The 20,919-nt window shown below is 59.0% G+C and overlaps 1 protein-coding gene and 1 pseudogene across 1 annotated transcript; both read right to left on the bottom strand.

Annotated features, from left to right (window-relative positions):
- Nucleotides 1-6,198: 6,198 nt before the first annotated feature.
- On the bottom strand, nucleotides 6,199-16,118 carry LOC142435802 (cytosolic phospholipase A2 beta-like; annotated as a pseudogene).
- A 1,194-nt stretch (nucleotides 16,119-17,312) lies between these two features.
- Nucleotides 17,313-20,039, bottom strand: LOC142435807 (bifunctional peptidase and (3S)-lysyl hydroxylase JMJD7-like). The gene is made up of 8 exons (XM_075539921.1): nucleotides 19,948-20,039; nucleotides 19,756-19,863; nucleotides 19,610-19,725; nucleotides 19,184-19,240; nucleotides 18,273-18,344; nucleotides 17,935-18,083; nucleotides 17,638-17,743; nucleotides 17,313-17,398 (listed from the first exon to the last, which is right to left on the bottom strand). The coding sequence occupies exons 1-8, from the start codon at nucleotides 20,037-20,039 to the stop codon at nucleotides 17,313-17,315; spliced, it is 786 nt and encodes a 261-aa protein (XP_075396036.1).
- Nucleotides 20,040-20,919: the final 880 nt, after the last annotated feature.

Here is a 20,919-nt window from a genome sequence, read left to right as displayed (position 1 = left end):
CTCCTCTTGATGGACCACGTGGAACTGGGAGAAGTGGAACCTTTGCTATCTTGGGACGTGTATAGGGAGCCTGGAGACACACCTCTTCAGTAGTGACATGGGTCACAAGGTGGGTGATATCTATCGTAAGGCCCCTGTACTTGAGCTCACCAAGGTGAGGAAAGCTAATACCTGCATTGGGGGAAGCTACAAAGGGGGCTGGGTGTCAGGGTGGGAAGAGAGGGCAAAAGGATCACATCTGCTTCTACACAGAGATACAATCAGCCATGTGCTCACGTTAAGGCAGCCTAGCTGTTAACGGAGAATCCGTGAGAATGATTTTTAAAGTAGGATAATGTACTTGGACTTTACCTCTAACTTACCAAAGTAGAGGCTTTCCTACCGTGGAACACCAGCTTTCCAGATTCTCACTGTTATAAGTTAGGGAATAGAGTCTTCGTCCTATTTCCCTCCGTGTTAACGCCCCACAAATCCCCAAGCCACAGTCTTTGCTCAAAAGGAGGTGGCCCTGTTCTCAGGGAGAAAGTTGCTGGCCCTCCTTCCCGCTGTGCCCTCGACTTCCACAAGGCGGCGCTCGAGCTGTGGGGCCACATGCAGAAGGTGGTCCTGGTGGAGGGTGCTGTCCTTGGCCACGACCTGGCGTCTGTGGAGGTCCTGCAGCGCCAGCACCGCCTCTTGCAGGGAGGGCCCCAGTCCCTTTCCGCCCTCCGCGTGAACCCCTCTTTGTAGGCAATGGATGGATGAGGAGCCCTCGCCCCCAGCTGACCTCAGGCAGGACTGCAGCCTGCCCCTTTCCCCTCTGCGATGGGGGGTGACGAGCCTGGGCTTGACCTAGGCTGGGGTACAGCCAGGATGGCCTGCAGAGTCCTGGGTGGAGAAGCATTCAGCCTGCTCTTTGCCAACTGCAGAGGGAGCTGGTGGCTGTGGACGAGGTGGTGGTTCAGATGGGGATGGAGGCCATTCAGGTACACCTTGCGGTCCAGGAGGGCCTGGCTGGGCAGCTGGCTGAGGTGCAGGAGGCCTGGGCCACCTGGACATGAAGGCCTGGGGGCATGACCAGCAGCTGGAGTGGGCAGCCCATGGCCATGCCTTCCTCAGGCACTGCCAGGAACTGCTGTATGTGCCACCCCACCTGGATGGGGGCTCGCTCTGTCCCATGAGGGTGGGGGCACCCAGCTCTTCCCTGCCTCCTCCCTTTTCTGCCCTCCTGGCCCTAAGACCTGTTCCCATGCCCTGTCCCCCACCCAGCACTCGGGCTCAAGCGAAGCAGGCACTAGTCTATATCCTCAGAAGGGCCAGCTGGGGCCAAGGAGACACTGGGGCAGGAGCTCTGCCTGAGAGCCCAGGCAGTGTGACCGGCGGGGTAGCAGCTGCTGGACACCAGCCACGTCATAGCCCCAGAGATGTGCGCGCTGAGGGCTAGGGCCACGGTGGTGCGTGGCCAGAGCCCCCTTTCCTGCTTCTCCCTGCTCCACGGTAACCCAGTCCTGCCTCACCCAGGTGACACTCTGCGCCCCTCCCAACAGCCCTCTGCCCCCCAGGTCACAGCGTCTCCGGGAGCTGAACAGGCAGCTGCGGGAGCTCCGGACGACCTGGGCCCTTCATCAGGAGCACTGCCTGGTGAGCCAGGACCAGGAGGAGCTTCGGGGAATGCTTGGTCAGGCTGAGGTCTGGCTGGCCTCCTGAGAGGACCTCCTGCTAGACCCTGACTGTGGGGTGAGCAGGGATCCACCCCTTAGAGGGCCACATGCCTGGCACCAGGACTTGGAAAGGCAGCTGGCGGCCCAGGAGGAGAAGCTCACCCAGCTCCAGATGTAGGTGAGGGTGTGGAGGGCGGGACTGAGGAGGGATCGAGGGGCCTCAACCTGCGGTGGAGTCCCCAGAGCATTGATCCGCCCTGAGGGGCACCCCTTCGAGGAAACAGCCGCAGGGTCCTGTCCTCCGTGGGCAGTCTGGCTCTGTGGGGTCCATCACAGCGTCTTCTGCCCAACTGCTCCCTCCCCTCCTCCTCCTGGTTTCCCCATCTGAGAGCTGCCCTCAGAGCAAGCCCTGTGGGACACAGAGGGTCACTATGGGTGGAAACCAATCAATAATCTCATGGGTGCAGAGCACACTCTGAGGAACACAGGGGAGGTGACACTAGCTACAGAGAATCTGAGTGGAGCGTGGGTTTGTAATCCTTGTGTAGGCTGGGGGCGGGTTGATATCACAGGATCCTGTGGGACTGAAAGTGAGGACCTGAGGGTGGATGGGCAGAGGGAGTGCCCCATCCTCTGAGGCAGGAAGGTGGTCAGCTAGGGTGAGCACGGAGGAAGATGAGCAGGGGCTCTGCAGTCACACAAATGTCACCTAAGAATCTCACTTTAGTATAAAATGTTTGTCTCCATTGCAAAGCCACCTCTAGCAACTAGGATCCCCTCTCTCCCCATCTGGAGCCGACGAGTGAAGAAAATCAAAAACTGAAGCAAAGCAGTCCACAGGACTAACGGACCACCAACACCACAGCCCTCCATCCTTGTCCTGGAAACCAGGAGAGTTAGATGGTGCCCAGCCACAGCCTCAAACTGCTCTGGTTGAGCTCAAACTGGCAACTTGTGCACAGCTTGAAAGCCAATGGAAGTCGACTTCATGAAGAGAGGGCATTACAAGTTTGACAGGGACTACTGGATCCCCGAACCAGGGCCCTTCAAATCCAAAACAGAGCCCAGCTCCGGGAATCACCCCTGCCCAAGCAACAGTCGAGCTGATAAAGTGAACGCATGGCACCTGTGAGGCACTTGCTTCCCAGAACAAAGGGGAACATTTGCCCTCAAAGTTCAGGAGGGAGGGAGGGGCCAGGGAGGAGGCAAGAAGAGTGCTGTGTTATATTATGAGGGCTGCAAACAAAATGTGTAGAAATTGTTAAACTGCTCTGCATGTTTTCACTTAAAACAAAAACCCTCTATATTAAAATTCATATATATATGTGCATTATATGTATATATATATATATATATATATATATATATATATATATATATATATATATATATATATATATATATATATATATATATATATATATATATATATATATATATTAGTCAAACCCAAGGTCAGAAAAAGGCATGCCCCGGGCTTCTGCTCGTGGCAAGGTCAGTGGTCTGAAACCCATCAGAAAGATGCGGCTCGGCTGTCTGCTCCCGTAGTGACAGCCTCAGAGAGCCGCAGGGGCCGTCGTGTGCTGTCCTACAGGGCCTCCATGATAGAAATCGACTCGATGGCAATGATTTGAGTGCTTTGAAGGTCAGAAACTGTACACAGTGATCTATAAATGTCCTTCTCTCCTGTAAGGTGTCTGTAACACAATCAAAGGAAAACAATCGGTCTGCTCTCCAGATCTTCAATGGGACCATTTCCAGGGAGCCTGGCAACACATTTCCAGGCTGTGCCTTCTCAGATCCGCTGGCACTGCTAGGAAGGTTGTGGGCCCTGCAGGGGTGGGGGACTCTCCAGCCTGCTCCCCAGCAATAGAGGCACTAGGCCAAGACTGGAAGAGCCCCGGCGGGGGGAGAGTGGGGAGGTTGAGGCAGTCACTGTGCCCTGCTTCTGACACTCTTCATGTGGCTACTATGGTCACCCTTGACCTCAGGGAAGGCCAAGGGTCACCAGGGCAGAAAACACTTCCTTTTTATGGTGAGGGCCATATCGGGTCTCAACTCCACTGCTAATTAGCTGTGGTCTCTAGCATGTAACCCAGCCTCTCGGTGCACCCAGTTTCCCCAGTGCTATCTGGAGTCCCCAGAAGGGCCAGGTACAGCGAGGCTGCTTGCAGCTGGGCCAGAACCAGCACCTGCCCTCACCGTGCCCTGAAGCCAGAAGCCCAGAACTCAAAGGCTGAGCTTTGCTGAAGGTCGTCCGACAGGGCCTCTCAGCTTAAGTAAGCGGTCCCAAGCTCCAGGCTGCACAAGTTGCTCCCTGGAACACGTGGCCCACGCCCCCAATATGGGCACACAGAAAGCCAGTTCACCTCTCAGGACAGTGGTGGTGTGACTGGATGTGGACATGCCCGCATCGCCCACTCGGGGCTCCTGGAGCAGGGTCCCCATCTGCTCTGCACCTCCCGCACCAGACACTCACTGCCCTGGGACTAAGAGAAGCCTCACCCCCACTCGCCAGGCAACCCATGCTCCCCGGGCAGCTTCTGGACCATGTCACTCCCTTCCCCAGACTTGACGGCTGTCCCACCCACGGTCTCAGCCCTCTGTACTCATGCCTTTCCATGTGTGCATGTGTGTGTGCGGGCGCACCTGTGATAGATGTTCACGTGTTTTTGGTAGATGCGTGTCCATCGGTGTGGTGTGTGTTCATCCAGGTGTGTTTATGGTATACATGCCTGTGGTATGTCCATCCATGTGTGTGTGTCTTTGTGGTGTGCGTCCATGGGCACACACACACATCTGCAGACCCGTGCGATCCTTCAGCTTCCTGCTGCTGGCTGGTCTGCGGAGAAGAGCAGGCCCTCTCGGAACGCCTTGCCTACTGGAGCAGCACGGGGTTAGGGCAGCCTCTCTTGGCATAGTCCCAGCAAGCTTGCCTGGACTTGGCCTCCTGCAACTGTGCCCTTTGGCCTGCCTTCTCCTCTTCCCTCTCCAAAACAACCTTGGCTCATGGGCAGCCTGCTGCCTCCCTGTCCCTTGCTGTCACAGTCCCCTGCAGCTCTCCCAAGGCACAGGCCCTGTCGCCCTCCAAGGGGAGAAGAGAATCTAGTCAGGGGTCAGAAGGTGGAGGCAGAGAAGGCAGGGCATGGCAAGGCTCTCTCTCTCTCTCTCTCTCTCTCTCTCTCTCTCTCTCTCTCTCACATGTGCAAGCAGGAGCCCCTGTTCCCCCCTACTCCCACCCCCCAGAATGTGCAGCACCCCTGAGCCCACCACCCTCCACCAGTGGAGACATCCTGGGGCACCATCTCCGCTGTAATTGCCCACCTCCACGCACTCTCCCATGGGGTCCAGTTCATGAATGGGATGAATGGCTGGGGTGAAGCCTCATCCTGGACACAGGGGTACTGAGCAGTCACTCCTGCCCTGACTCTCACTCTGTGCCCAACCTGGGCGTCACTCAGCCATGCATTGGGGTGAAGGGGGAAGGGGAGTGTCATGGGAATCCACGTGGTTACCAATGCTAGAGGAACATGGGGTATTGTCAGGGAGGTGGTGGTGGGGCAGGTGTGACCCAGGGACCCAACATTCATTCACTGGGCCTCGCTGCTACTCCACAGGGGTGGGTGGGGCCAGAAGTGACCCTGGGGCTTTAGGTGAGTGGGTGGGCCCAGAAGTGACCCTGGGGCTGTAGGTGAGGACGTGCTCCATCCAGGTCACCACATGGAACCAGCCACAGACTGCCCATGCAGGCTCACCACAGTCTAGCCAGGCGACCACGCAGCACCCTGGGAACGGGCAGCTCCTGGTAAAAGGCAGCCCTTCCGAGGTCACACCTTCCTAGGCTCTTCCTCAAGGTGCTCTGACCCCCACCCAGCAAAGAGGGCAGCTACTGGCTGGGAGGGTGGGGCAGGGCTGCCCAAAGCAGACACCTCCTACGGGGCATCCGGCTGGGAAAGGGTGGCACAGCACCAAGAGGCTGGCAACTCTTTGCGGGGCCAGGGAGATGTGTCCTTGTCTTGTTTCCTAAACTGGTCTTTGATGGTGGTACCAAAGGTCTCCCCATTCGTAGCAGCAATGACATCCTCAGACCGTTGGTGGGACGAGTCCTGTAATGTGTGCAGGCCCCGAGTCCCTGCGTACAGCATTCAGAGCAGCAGGGCGGGGGAGCCTGGGACCCTCCCCCCAGTGCCAGCACTCTACACCGGGCCCAGCCACCCCGAACCCCAACCCCACCCCATTTGCACCCCGGCTGCCACAGCACCTCTGCACCCCACCTCTCCCGGTGCTTGAAGAAGAGGCCCACTGTGGCCTGCTCCAGGGGCCCAGGGCCCAGGACCAGAGCAGCTGCTGAGCTGTGGCAAGCCCGTAGTCACAGCTTCAGTTCACAGTGCAGATGGCCCTCTGTGAGGTGCTGGCAGCTCCTGCCCCATCTGGGGTTCCAGGGCATACACCCAAGGCTAGGAAGGGTGCTGCTGGGGCCAACCAGGCCCTCTGAGGCCCCAGAACACTGGGGGATGGCTCTCTGAGGCTGAGGCATGGCGTCACTCGGGGCGGGCTGTCAGCGCTGCCTCCTCTTCCGCAGGGCCTCGCGCAGGGCAGCCGGCAGCGGCTCCTGGTTGTTGCAGATGTTGTAGTGGGCCAGGCCCAGAAGCTTGTCCAAGTCCTCTTGGCTATAGGTCACTTTCGAGTAGTGGTAGGGGGAGTCAGACGGAGACTTGTTCAACCGGCCGGCCTCCTGCTCCTCGGGGGTCCTAGGGACCCCTGTGCAGAGAGCACATCATGGGCATGGAGGGGCAGGGTGCTGGGGTGGAGGGCGGGTCTGCTGGGTCGGGGAGGCTGGGACACCAGGAAGGGGGTGGCGGCAAGCTGGCTCACCAGGGGCTGAGTGGTCCTGGAAGGAGTCCTTGACCAGGGGGAAGTGCAGAATGACTGGGGCCTCAGGCCGGCCGGGATCAGAGAACTTGTGGCACTCCCGAGGCTGGCGCTCCTCATCAAGGCTGGGAGAGATGGGCGGGAACGGGATGCCCTGCTCTTGGCACATGCGGCCCACCAGCTGCAGCTGCTGCAGGGGCACAGAGGGCAGGAGAGGGCTAGCCTTGGGCTCCCTTGGTCCTGGACACTGACGTCACATAGGACCAAGCATCAGTCGGAGTTGACAGCCGTGCCACAGCCCCTCAGAGCTCCACCAAACGGACTGTAGCCATCGCTGAGGCCAGCCATGAAGGGCACACACCTCTCACTAAATTAACACAGAAACTAAACGCTGGGGTGTCGACGGCCTGCAACCAGCCGTGGTGCAGGTGCAGCCAACCAGATTCACCATCACATCCTCTCCCCATTGCGGAGAAAGCCCCCTGATGGAGCGTGAATGAAACCCCAGTTCTTTTCACAGGGAGCGCTGGTGGTGAAGCAGTTATGTGCTGGGCGAGGTTCTGCAGGGTCAGCACTGGGAAACCACCCGCTGCTCCATGGAGAGAGGGCCGAGCACCACGTTCCTCAACTTGTGCCTCCACGTTGGTAGCCACAGACTCTCCCTTAACAGCCATGCTGCCTTCAAGTGAGCACATGGCTGGTCTGATCTCCCTACAGAGGCAGACATCCTCTGGCTCTCTCTTCCTGCTGTCGCCCAGCCCCCCTCTCAGCTTCCCCCAATGCAGATGTTAGGCTTCCTCACTTGTGAGCTCAGCGTTACTGTCGATCCCACCCACCTTGTGGCGTATGTAACTACTGAATATGCATGTCTTAAGGCTACCTGTAACTACCCCAAGATAATACAGATGCTCTCTCTTCCCCCACTTCCACGTGGTCCATCAAGAGGAGCTGAGGTGAGCATGCTATCATAAAACGTGCCTGACTCCTTTATTGTACTCTCGCTCCCCTATCTCTCCTAGCCTCTATGACTTTACTAGACCTTTACTATTTTATCGCCATACAATTGTGCCTACTGACCCATTGGTTGTTAGAGGCTGATTTCCTGTGACAAACTGCTCCGTGGGCATTTTTACTCCCGTAAGCAGTTCGATCTCAGAAACACACCAAGGGGGACCCGGTGAGTCAGCATGGACTCCATGGTGGGGATCCTGGTTTGGTTGTTTTGACTGGTGTGGTGGTTAGATATTATGTCCACTTGGACCTGCGTGAAAGTGCAGGGGTGGAGTCCCACCTGTCACTCAGGTGGAAGCCTGGTGATCCCTCCTTGGAAGGAAGGGGAGAAGCTATGAGCCTCTTCTTCCTCGCTGGGATTCTGTCTCCAGGGACGGCCCCATGGGGCCACCAGCCTGGAGAGCCGCCGACTTGGCCGTGTTCACGCCAGCCTGGGCATTATCTGCCTGCAGCTACACAGAGGCTGAGGAAGGTTCTGACTAGCATGGTCTTGAATCACACTGGGCTGGGATGCCTTGCTGATCTAAAATGACTTCTTGATCTAAAGCTCTTTCTTTCTACACAGAGGAGTGTTGCTGCTTTTGTTTCTCTGGACAGCTCAGCCCATAGCATGTGGGTCCCTGTCTCATAGGGTTGGGAGGAAGCCAGCAAGGCACACACTGTGAAGCTGCCCTAGCATCCTCGGGTGCCACTCATCAGCTCCCCCACCTGAAAGGCGGCATTTAAGTTGTAGTCCAGCGACAGGATGAGGTCCACGTCCCGGGTGGGCTGCAGGAGGGGCGGGCAGCTGGTGTTGACAAAGTAGCCCACGTCCAGCAGGCACAGGCGGGGCTCCCCAGGGGTCAGCTGGTTAGGGAGTTCATCCAGTTTGGTGTCTGGAGAGGTGAGCGGGGTGGGAGGGCAGCCTTGAGCACGGGTGCTGAGGACACCACGCTTGCTCCCCTGGTCAGTGGCAGTCACTGGCTGCTCCTGGAAAAAGACTCCGCCCTCAGGCCCCACCCACCTGGCCCCAGCCCTGAAGCAACCTCCAGCCCCAGCTGAAGGAGAAGGCAGGAAACTCTACTCCCCACATCCCGTGGGATCCCGTGGGGCCACACATGGAAGGCCTGGAGCCAAGGGGTGAGGTGAGGGGCCTGGAGCCAAGGCCCACAGCTCTGGGAAGACATCAGGGGGCTGGGCCCCGGTGGGAGAAGCTACCTTTCCAGGAGGAGAAGTGAGGGTGCTAGAAATAGTCTTTGTGGAACTGGAGACCACGCAGAAAGTTGTGGGTGGCCTGGGCAAGCGGGCGCCACGTCAGGAGGCCAGAGAACAACTCCCCGATCCTCCCAGCCAGGCTGGGTGGCACTTCCATCTTCAGCACTGGGACCTGCTCCTTGTCTGCATAGCCAGGGAGTGGGGCGTGGGTGCTAGCCCAGTCTGAGGGCAGTGACCCCGGAGAGGGAAAGAGCTGAGACCAGTGCCCCCACCACCACACACACACAGAGCTGGGAGTCACATGCCCACCCCCAGCACCAGCCCCGGAGCCTGGGCACCTACCCAAGCTTGTCAGGGTCTGAGCCTAGCGATCCCAGAACGGACTGGGCTCCAAGGACCAGTATAAGCTGTCTTGGAGGCTGGCTGCATATAGGTTGGTCCATATGCCTGGGAGCGCAGACACAAGGGGACGAGAGCCACCATTCCTGTCACAGCCTGACCCTTCCCTGCTGCCCGCCTCAGTGATGGGGCTCCCCCAGAAACATCCTCCCCTCCCCCATTCTCTCTCCAAGACCCCCTCACCTTCCAGGAAGCAGATGCGGGACTCAGGCATCCTCTTCATCAGCTGCCCCATGAAGAACTCGGAGCCGAAGAGCTCGGAGGGGATGAAGGCACCTTACTTGGAGAAACCGAGCTCGTAGGGGGAGAAATCACACCACTCTGCGGTGGGAAGGGACCGCTGTTGGCCACCACCCTCCTGCCCACCCGAACCCACGCAGGGCAGCCACAAAGGAGGCGCGACTCCCCTCCAGTCCAAGTATCTCTGGGGTCATGGGTGTCTGGATTCACTCGGGTCCCGGACCAGAGTGTAAGGAGAAGGGCATGAAAAACTGTCTCCCCACACCATCCCAACCACCCCTTCCCCGACCCCTGGCCGCCCGGGGCCTCAACCAGCTGCCTCGACCTGCCTCCAAATTCAAAGGTGGACAGGCCGTGCCCCTTAGTGTTGAGGGCATAGTACATGGGGAGAGGTTTCTGGCCGTGCCTCAGAGCCTGTCGCTGCTCCGAGAGCTTGTGGACATTAGGCTGTAGGGAGATACTTCCGTGTAAACCCATTGCTGCCTGGTCTCTGGAGATCTCCCCTCGCCCTGCTACCCAGCAGGGCTGCCTCCAGGTCCAGGCCCGTCCCCGTGGGCCGCCCTTCTGTACCCCATCATGTCGCATGGCCTCATTGATGAGGGCCCAGAGGTTGGTGAAGCAGGCCGGGTGTTCCCAGGCGAGCGCGCTCCTCCGGCTCCTGGTAGTACCATTGCAGCTGGCTGGGAGCCAACACGCCCAGCTTGTTCTTGGTCACCTGCGTCTTCAGCAGTACGGTGACGCCCCCCAGGTCCTTCTGCGACCACTCTGGATCCTTGTAGAGGTTTTCTAAGGTCCTAGGCAAAGCCAGAGTTCGGGGGCAGACAGGTTCCTCTAAGAGTCCCCCGAGACCTCACACCCCTTCGGACCTTCTCTCCCAGGGCAGCAGCCCGCAGGTGCCTTCCAGCTCCATGGAGACAGCCGAAGCCCATGGGGCACCTTGGGCATATCGCACCTGCCACCTGCCTCCTCGCAGACCTTCCAATCTAGTCAGGGAGGCCAAGGGGGCACTAGAGAAGCCTTACCACAGGCACCCCTGCCTCTGCCCACTCACCCCCAGATCCGACACTCAGCCTGCTCACCAAGTGGAGCCCGAGGCCCCTGTGATGTAGAAGATGCAGTCCAAGAGGCCCAGCTCCCTGAGGCCGGTCAGCTGCCCATACAGGGAAGTCATTGCCCGGACCCCTCCACCAGTAGCCATGATTGCCACCACTGGGACCTGGAAGGGCAGAGTACAGCTGGGGTCAAGGGAGGCCCTGCGGGGACTTCCAGTTGGTGGAGTTGAGGTCAGGGTGCGCCGGGCAGTAAAAACCACAGGAGGAGAACACAGCAAGTCAAGTGGCCACTCAGTCCCCTGCCCCTGGCCCCACCACCAAGTTAGCGTAGGTCAGAGTCTGGTGGGGACCCATGGAGCGGGTCTGAGTCAGAGCAGCTGAGGAGAGTCATGTCAGGATAACCTCCTTCAGCAGGGTGGGTCCTTTCGGGTTTTGAAAACTCCAGGGAGCGTACAGGCCACAGGCCTTATCTCCCCATCCCCAGCCTGGGGAGTACGGCGGTCACTACTTAAAAGACGCAGGCTCACCTCAAAACCCCCAAATCAGCGTCCCTCTCCCCTTGCAAGGAGCTCATTTCCTTAGGAGCCAGCCCAACCAGCAGAGAGGCCTGGCCAGATGTCCACCGAGTTGTCTGAGAGGCCCAGTCTTAAAATCAGCTCCAGGCCAAGGGCCAATGCCCAGAGAAGGGTAGCTATCCCTGGTGGGGCCCGTGGTTCTGACACTGCTCAGCCGCATCGGGCCCAAGATAACATCAAGAAAGCTCCGGGAAGTACAAGGGGGGTAGGTGGGCAGACGAGAGGCAAACACAAGTCGGCCTTACAACCAACCCTGGTCGGGCAATGGAAGTGTGGAGGCCCACTCAGCTCAACACTCGGCCTGAGACCCCCACACTCCTGCAAAGCCTGACAGACCTCGTCCTCCTGCAGGTCTCCCTCCAGCTGCAGGGCCTGCTGCAGGGCCTTGGCCACCACCTGCTTCCTCCTGCTCAGGAAGCCCTGCTCCTCAGCACACAGCTCGAAGTCCAGGCGCACGGCTAGCTCCCCTGGTCTGGGGGTGGGGTGGGGGGATGGACGGACAGTGAGGCAGTGCTCATCCTCGTCAGAAAAGAGGACACTGGGCCCATCTCCCTGCAAGATCCACGTCCATCTCTTCTCTCCCTTCAGCCTGCGTGCTGAAGCTTGGAGAGTGAGGTGGGCATGGTGGGCCCAGAGCCACACCAACACGCCCGGCATGACAGCAAGGCCAGCTGGCAGATGAGGGTGTCCCTGTGGCCAAAGGTGGCCCTGAGTCTCAGCTTCTCCCTCCCCTGCAACGCTGGACCAGGGCTACACTGGGAAGGGGGCACGGGGGCTGAGAAGGAACAAAGGTCTTTAAGTTGGGGCTGCTTATGCTCCTAGACACTGAGGGCCAGTAAAAGTTCTTGAAGGCCCAGCCACGTTGCTTCTACCCAAAAGGTTGCTTCCTTCTGGTCTTTGTGCTCCTCAAACCAGGCGTGTTACTCTCCTCAGCCCCCACCTCTCTCCCACCCAGTGAGGCCACACGCAGACTACAAGGCTGAGGAAGGACCCTCTCTGCTCTGAGCACCTTCCCAAGACTGGGAGCTCCCTGCTGCAGCCACCCGCTTGCTTCCGGTCCTCCAGGCCACCCAGCTGCACATAGCGCCCTCCCTCCCCCGGCTGCTCTCCCCCAGCCCAGCCTCTCACCTGTCTTCTTTTCTCAGCTCCACCTTCATCAGAGGCTCCTGCAAACCAGCAAAACACCACTCAGAAAGGCTGGCACCTCCACCCCAACTTCGGCCCTGGGATGCCCCAGTCATCTCCACAGGGATGCACCCCCACAGCCCAGCCCAGGGGCTTGGCCCAAAAGAAAAGGGAGAGAAGGAGTCACCCCCTGCCCCCACCCCCGCACTGGCCTGAGGCCCTGTCCCACACCCACATCAAGGTCTCTTCCTCTGAGTGAAGAGTACCTGGGACGTAGGGAAGACCAGCCTCACGAGCTGGTCTGATGGCAGGGCCCTGAGTGGCACCTTCAGTTGCTCCTGGGGGGCATTCTGCAAGGGGACAAAAACTGTACACTTACCCGAGTCTCAGAGCAGGGGTACCACCCGGCCCTGTGGGCCTGAATTCCAGGGGGTCAGTGGGGGAGCACCCTACCTGCAGGTGGATACTCAGCTCCTGCTCCCAGCAGGTGGGGAAGTGGAAACGGAAGGAGTCGCTGCCTACGGTGGCCTCCTGAGATCCCTCGTAGGACCCGGGGACCACAAGCTGAATTTTCCCTTTGACTCTGGAGAAAGTAACCGAGGTAGGGGTGGGAGGGGGTTCCCTGCCCGTGAGGTGTCTCCCGCCCCTGTGGCTGGCAGAGGCTGGGAGGAGTTACCCCCAGCCCAGCCCCCTCGGAGCAGGGTCATGGGAAAAGACCAGGTCTTGGTAAGCCCGGGCAGTTTCACCCCCAGCCCCTAGCCTTCGGAGGCTAAAGGTGGCTGGCAGCTTCTTCCAGGATGGGCAGCTGAGGAAGGGGGAAGACATAGGCTGAGGGCCAGGGCTGTCCTGGTGACCTGGGAGACTCACCCTTCTGGTCCCCGGCCTCCTCCAGCCGCACATGCAAGCGGGAATGCTCACGGGCCTGTGTTGGGAAGAGGAGATTCATATGCCGCCCCTCCCACGCGAGGATACCTCACCACTACCCATTCCCCTGCAGCCCGCGGTTCCTGCTCCTCAGTCCCATGTCCTCTGGAAATCATAGCCCCTCCCACTTTGCTCTTTCCTGGTCCAGACAGACTTGCAGCCAGGAGGGCAGGTGAGCAGATGGCCTGAGGGAGGGTGTGTCACTCACCACTACAATCCCAAAGCACTACTATGATCCCAAATCACTACTGTGATCCCAAATCACTACTATGATCCCAAATCACTACTATGATCATAAAGCACTACTATGACCCCAAAGCACTAATATGATCACAAAGCACTACTATGATCACAAAGCACTACTATGATCCCTAAGCACTACTATGATCATAAAGCACTACTATGATCACAAATCACTACTATGATCCCAAAGCACTACTATGATCACAAAGCACTACTATGATCCCAAATCACTACTATGATCACAAAGCACTACTATGATCACACAGCACTACTATGATCCAGAATCACTACTATGATCCCGAATTAGTACCATGATCCTAAGTCACCATTACCATCCCAAGTCACCACTATAATCCCGAATCACTACTATGATCCTGAATCAATCACTACCATGATCTGACTCACCACTAGGACACCGTTGCTGGTGAGCTGCTCCGCACAGTCTGTCCTGGGAAAAGCCATGAGCGGGGGTCAGGTTCTTGCCCCCAAGGAAGCCTAGGCAGTCCTTCCAACCACAGAGGGTCCCCGGGGAAGGACACCAGCCCTGAGCGCACGAGGCTCTCTCCATCCAGAAGGGACAGATTTGACCCAGAGCCCTTCTCCCTACCTCGCAACCGCCAACTCCCCTGACCCCCGCAACCCCCAACTCACACACTCCGCAGGCGGAATTCAACGTCAAACCGCTCCCCACCATGAAAAAGCAAGTTATAAAGGTAAGACGTGTGCATGTATGTGGGCATGCATGTGAGTGGTTGTGTGCACATGTGAGTGTGTGTGCATGTGTATCCACATGGCTGTGCATGTGTGAGTGTGGCAGTGGTTGAGTGCGTGTGCTTGCGTGTGAGTATACCTGTGTATGTGTGTGAGGCTGCGTGTGGGTATGAATGTGAGTGTGTGTGTCAGTGTGGGTATGTGCAGATTCCAATCCAGATGCCAGCCAGGGGAGCCAATGCGGGGAGGGCTGCTGTCCATAATGTGGCCCAGAGGAGGGGGCCGCTCCTCGGGAAGCAGGTCCTGGTTGACAAGGGCCTCAGGCACCAGGGAAACCTGACCTCATGGTCTGTAAACAAGTTCTTTGAAGAGGGGCATTTAAGCAGCATCCCGTTGGTGGTACCGAGGGTGGCCGCCCATGTGGAGTCTTGCCTGCAGGCTCAGCAAGAAGCTCTGGCGCCGGAACTCCCCAGGCAGCAGAGTGCCCACGTCAAACAGCACTGACAGCACGGGGTCGTCGCTGGTCAGCAGGTCCTGGTCAAAGACTTTCAGCTCCACCATGTTCTGGAAGGGGAGCAGCGGGACAGGGCCATGGGGTGGGGGGTGGGGTGGGGGTGGCACTGGGGGTACGCAGGGCTGGCTGAGGCAGGCCCACCTTGATCTGGCTGTGCACCCGGAAGTGGAAGCTCTGGTTCCAGACAGGGTTTCTGTAGTTGTTGACAGTGTGCGTCTGGAACCGGTGGTTGCAGGCCGTGGTCAGCCACAGGGTCACACAGAAGTCAGGGTGGGTCACTTGGAGGAGAAGAAATGAGGGCCAATTCTCCCCCAAGCCACGCAGAGTTCACCACCAGAGGGATCCATGGGGACGCACCAAGCCCCACCCTCCATCACCAGCCCTTGCCCGTCACTCTTTGCAGGCCCTCCTCCCAGGACCTCGCAGGCCCAGCCCTCCTGCCACCTCCCACCGTCCCTGCCCTGCTCCAATTGCAACCTCAGTTCCCTTCTCCTCTCTCGGTCAACTCACCCACATCCCTGGCAGGCAGGCTGTGGGCCTGCAGCACATGAATGGTGTGCAGGCAGGTCCCGGGCAACTTGGCCTGCAGAGCAGCGGGGAGGGGACAAGCTTCCTGTGGGATGACATGACCAAAGGCCGCAGGCGATGGAAGGGAGGTTGGGGCACCTGTGAGGGCTCACCCTGCACCAACAGGGCCAAGGCCACCCAGAACCCCGAGTCTAGAAGAGACAGGGCACGTCCATAGGAACTTACACAATGCCCATGACAGGTCTGTCCCAAGGGCTATCCATACATTAACTCAGCCGACTACTACGCTGCCTCACGAGGAGGCGGAGGCATGGAGAGGTGACCCAGCAACTGGCCGGAGACCCAGAGGCAGGATCGCTGTGCTCTCCGCTTCCCTCTCCTGGAACCAGCAGGCTCCCATCTTGCCACCTGTCTGCCCCAGCCCATGCCCTCGCTTACAAAGCTCTGGGTGGGCATACAGAAGGGCATGGAGGGAGCGGCCTGCTAGGACTAAGCTCCTGCTTGCTCACTCACTCCTCCCTGTGCATCCCACCCCTGGTCAGGGGGCAGTTCTGGAAGCCACCTCTGTGCTGGGGCAGGTGGGAGGTTACCAGGCCAGGCAGCCCATGGGCGCCAAGCCCTGTGCCCTCCAGGTTCTCCGAGGGCAGAGAAACAAAGGACCCCAGGACTCCATCCCAAACCACCCCTGGCTCTGGGCTGAAGCCCTGCCAGGTGCGCTGGGGCTAGGGAGCGTGTGTCAGCACACCCTTTCACTGGCCTCCCAGCTGCCATTGGAAGTCCCAGCTGCATGCGCCCAGGGGTTCCTGGCAGAGGAAGAACCCGGGAAAGTCACCCATCTCATCAGTCTCAGGCCCCGACAGCCCAGGCAACTGACTCAGAGGGAGCAGGGGAGCAGCCAGGAGCCTCTCCCTGCCTAGAAGCTCTGTGGATCCCCAGCCCAGCCATGCCCCTACCCAAAGCTGGCAAACACGCCCCCTACACCTGAAGACCACCGCGGCCACAGCCCTCCAGAGAAAGCATTAGCCAGGACTCAGGTGGGCAGCAAGGGTCAGAGTGGGCTCCAGTGCCACGCCAGTCTTACCAGAGCCATGAGGCTGGGGGTCCCAGGCGGGGTGAGCAAAGGCAGCAGTAGCCACTGGGCCGAGGACTGTGGTGTTTTAAGCCAAAATCCAAGTATGTCCCAACTGGCCTCCCTAGCCCCTCACACCTGCATCTTCCGCTCCGCCCAAGCCCCACACCCTGCCCAAGAAATGAAGCACCTCAGCCTATACTGGGGCTACTGACACCCTCCCATGGGCTCAAGGTCCCCCACCCCTGCTGGGTTCCTGGAAAACCCACTGCCCCCAGCAGACACCAACTGGGCCTGCCCAGCCGGGTCCTGCTTCCAGGACAGCTCACCAACCACCCGTGTGAGCAGGACAGGAAGGCATGGCTTGGAGGGGCCACTGGTCTGGGGAGCCGCCAGAGGTAGGGCAAGGGCAGAGTCCCCACCAACACGGCTTGTAGAAACAACCAGGTACCAGTAGGACAGGAATGCCCAGTCTCCACTGAAGCAGACCCGGAGGAGGGGTGTATCCGGAGCCTATCATCACAGCAGGGGAGTGGCTGTTACTAAAAACAGCTCTTCAAAGCCAGGGCCTGGGCCACCTGGGTCCCCAGAGATGGCCAGGACTGGAGCTCCAGGTGGGCACCCAGGGGAAGGGGGCTCATCTCCCCTTTTGTGGGGGCAGCAAGAGAAAGCCAGTTCCTTCTGCAGAGGAGCAGCCCAGAGGTGGGGGTGGGGCAGTTTCTGTCCCCTGGTCCCTGTGCTGGTTAGGAGACACAGGCTCGTCCCCAGGCAACCAACCCTATCGCAAAGTAAACCAGAGTCCCAGTCAATAAGCCCTGGCAGAGAGTTAAAACAGGGTTGGCCTGCCGGCCAGACCGGAGTACAAGCTGTGGTCCCTGGACAGACAGGGAGCTAGCTCCTCTCTCTGACGTTTCCATCTGAACCCTCCCCGCCCTCCTGGAGACACAGAAAGCCACAAGGAGCAGGTACCACATGGAGCCTCCCCGGCTTTATTGAGCATTTCCTTCGAGCGAGCGAGCGGGCCCTTACAGAAACCCTCTCCACTCCCCAGGGCGGCCAGAAAGGTAGGGACCATCATTATATCCACTTCACAGCTTTACAGAGGAGGGAGGACGCCGCAGCTGGCCTCCACCCACGGGGCTGCTTCACCTGCGTGGCAGCTTTCTGGGAACCCTGACCTAGACACCTGCCTGGCACTTCCTGGTCCTCCTCCTTTCACCCACGATAGTCTCCAGGGTCGGTCCCAACACAAACGGGGTTCTGGGTCAGACAGATTGCAGGGTGTCTCTGTGGGGGCCCATCTGGGGAGGAGCCAGAGTGCCCCCTGAGCTGTGGGGGAGCACGTTCCCTGGGGGCTCCACTAGTCCAGGCCTGAGGCCTTGGTGAGGGTGTCGAGCAGTTGGAAGTAACTGTACTTGAGGTCATACTCCATGTCGTACCAGAAGTTCACTGTGGGGAGAGCAAGCACAGGAGTGGGTGGCCCAGCTCTGACCCAGAGCCTCCCCAGCCCACCCGCTGGCCGAGGCCAGCAGCTCCTCACCAGCAATGCAGCCCTGGGACTGCTGCACATGGTGGAACCACAAGGCCGGCAGGTAGAGCATCTCGCCGGCCTGCATGGTGCAGCGGAGGGCCTGGGCCCCACGGTACTGTGGGTACCGACACAGATCTGGTGTCAGGGGATCCAGTGGAAGCCAGGGCACCTGGGGACGGAGCAGGACCGGGGAACTCGGCCTTTGGCCTTGCCAACGGTAAGGGCCAAAGATCCCCCTCCATCCGCCCTGGGAAGCCAGCCCCAGAAGGCAGGACCTTACGGAGGAAGTGGCCACCTTCCCAAGACCTTTGGGGCCCGCTTGCTCCTCAGAGATGGATGAGCACGCTCCTCCCTGAGGCCCAGGGCCAAGATGGACACCTTCTCCATGGCCTCTTCATCCACCACCTCAAAGGTGCCCGCCTCAGTGAGTCGGTAGGTTGCTGGGGTGTACAGCTCTGATGCCAGAGAAAAAGGGGTAGCTCAGCAAAGAGTGCTCCCAGCCCCTCACTCCTCCTCCCAGCCTCTCCTGTTGGCTGCCTGGCCCCAGGGACACAGGCAGGGAATCCTCGCTACCCTTCCTCTGGTTTGGGGCCCATGCTTAAGGCAGGCCCCAGCCCTACCATAGGGGATGAAGGGTCAGTCGCTTGGCGGGTGTAACAGGAAATGTTTCTCTCCAGAGAGGACACAGTAGAGGTTTTCGTAGTGGTCCTTGTGCACTGCCAACACAAAGAAGGTCCTGGGCAGATTTGGCGGAGCAGGGCACATGAGAGGCAGAACCTGCCCACCCAGAGCCTTGCGCCTCAAGACAGCCAGGGGTGTAAAAACGAGAAAGTCCTGCGAATAAAGATTTCAACCTTCTATCCAAAGTGTCCCCTGATGTCTCCTTGACGCCCAGTACTAGTTCAACTTAGCCAGTAAAGGATCTCCATCCCTCTGCCATGAGCATGGTGCTCTTTTAAACTCCATCTGGGCTCAGACTGAAAACAGCCTCTTCAAAGAACAGCCAGGATCCTGGAGGACAATGAATTTATAAGGGGGGAGGGGGAATCCCATTATTTTCTACACAGTTTCTGAAGCCCCCTCATTTCCCTCAGGGAGAAGAACTCGGGAAGGGAGGGTGAGAACGTTTGAACCAACTAGAGGGACTGAATCAATGTCACTGAGCTGTCAGCGTAGAAGCTTGGTGTGTGCTTTTGCTCTGTGTATTCTCAATGACATAGTCAAACCAGACTCCAGGAGATGCCCAGGGGGGGCTGGAGTGGAGGGCATTCCAGATCCCAGCCACCAGGGACTTGGCACTCACCACACGCCCCATGCGGGTCATCTCTCCAAAGAGGTAAATATCCACGCATAGGGTTCTCCCAAGTTCACCTCCGGGGCCAACGTGCCCTCTGAGAGATGTCTAGTGCGCCCCCACACCAAAGTCATCCCACCCACCACGCTGCCACGCCGCTCCTCCTCTGTTCGCAGAATGGTAGACCGACCCTCCAGGCCAGCCTCCCACCCTTGGCCCCATCCTGGCTCCTCCCTGTCCCTGCATCCCAGAGACACCTACAGGACGTCACTGCGGCCGCCTCCCCCAGCCGGAAGTTCACCGCCTCTGGCATCTTCCCTGCAGGACAGAGGAGGAGAGTTAGGAGCGGTTCTCCCCTGCAGGTTGGGTCTGGGATAACACCCAACAGGATGTGGGCAGGGGTGCTGCGTGCGAGCGAGGGGCATCCCAGGGAAAAGTGGCGAAGAGGCCATGGTTTGGAGGGCTTGGGGAGTGGGCCCAGCCCCCCACAGGCAAAATTAGAGCACTAATCCTTTGCAGTCGGTCAACAGTCAAGGCTTCCAGGGCGGCAGAGCCTGACCCTGGCCATGGGGTGGTGGGTGTGGCCCAAGACAATCAATGTCACCGAGCTGTCAGTGTAGAAGCTTGGTGTGTGCTTCTGCTGTGTATTCTCAACGACTGCCCTCTGCCCCAGTCGCCCCCTCTCACCCAGAGTCTCGGAGGCCCATGGCATGTGGGGCTCCAAGTCGGGCAGCAGCTGGGGCAGCTCGGTAAGCAGGTTATAGCACTGCTTCTGCACGTAGAGCACACCAGGGTGCCGGGCGCTGTCCTCCAGGACGTCCAACACACCTCACAGGGGCAGCAGGCGCTCGGCTGGCATCACAAAGTGGTCTCCGCGCACGGAATCAGCATAGCCATCTGGGGTCACCGCTACGCTCACCTCCGTGGCGCCCACCGTGGCCCTAGGGGAAGGGACTCTAAGAGCATGCCCACATGCCACAAGACAGCTCGCCCATCACCCTAGCCCAGCCCAGGGCTGCACCCACCTCAGATAGGGGAGTGACCACTTCTGCAGGGCATTGCGCACGATGCAGGGCCTGCTGGGGCAGACCCAGTCCCGGTAGAAGTGCAGTGGCATCGGGGCCTCATCCAGGTAGGGCACGGTTGGAGGCACGCCAAGCTCTTAAGTGGGGTGGGAGGTAGATGTTGACATAAACAGCACCCAGCCACTTACGGATGAGATGCCCTCTCTGGGCAGGCCACAGGATATCACTGGGCAGTGCTCACTGGGGAGGGACCAAGAGACTCTGGACCACCAGAAATAGAAGGGGATTTTCAAGGAGGAGGCTGCCGCACGCCTACTCCAGGAGGGGCCACACAGCCCAAGAGCACGTGAGCAACATACTCTGGTGTCAACTTGTGGAGGGGTGGAGTCTAAGCTGTCTTTCAGGTTGCAGCTTGATGACCTCATTTGGAGGTGCCCTCGATAATCAATAGCTCCCTTCCTGTGAGACATTCCTGCTGACAAGACACACAGAGCTACACTAGAGCCCTGGAGCCGCAGGGCTCACTTGGAGACCCCTGCTAGCGCTGGGATGCCTCCACCACCACTGGGTCCACAAGGCTTTCCACCCACTGGCCTGTGATCTTCCTGCATCAGCACCATTGCTTGTGTTTCGTGAGTAGGAAGAGGGATTTATAGACTGGTATCGGACATATGGGCTAATATCAGACTTAAGGACTTGATCTGGACTGGGCTGGGATGTTTTCTTAACGTACAATTTTTCTTTGATATAGAGTTCTCTTTTAAAACACATATAAGTGTCTATGAATTTGTTTTTCTGGTCAACTGGGGCTAACACAGCGGGACTCCTGCTTGGCCCAAACCCCAGTCCTCCCTGGGGCCAGACCCTTGGTTAGCTTCCCTAGCTGCGGTGGCAGACCTCTAGCGAAGTATAGAAAAGCAGCCTCAGGCACCACGCAGGGAGCTCCCCGTGGCTGGGGGCAGCAAGATGAAG

This window comes from Tenrec ecaudatus (genome assembly GCF_050624435.1).
Source record: "Tenrec ecaudatus isolate mTenEca1 chromosome 1 unlocalized genomic scaffold, mTenEca1.hap1 SUPER_1_unloc_16, whole genome shotgun sequence".
Lineage (NCBI taxonomy): Eukaryota > Metazoa > Chordata > Mammalia > Afrosoricida > Tenrecidae > Tenrec > Tenrec ecaudatus.
This window is presented reverse-complemented; position numbering and strand designations above follow the sequence as displayed.

Bases quoted from the DNA above. Each gene is read 5' to 3' on its own strand.
- LOC142435807 (XM_075539921.1), bottom strand. From the start codon at position 20,039: ATGCCACTGCACTTCTACCGGGACTGGGTCTGCCCCAGCAGGCCCTGC. The intron at 19,726-19,755 runs GTGAGGTGTGTT...CCTGGAGGACAG, and splicing joins GCCGAGCGCCTGCTGCCCCT to CGCCCGGCACCCTGGTGTGC. The intron at 18,345-19,183 runs GTAGGTGTCTCT...TTGTGTTGGCAG, and splicing joins GGCGGCCGCAGTGACGTCCT to TGCACAAGGACCACTACGAA.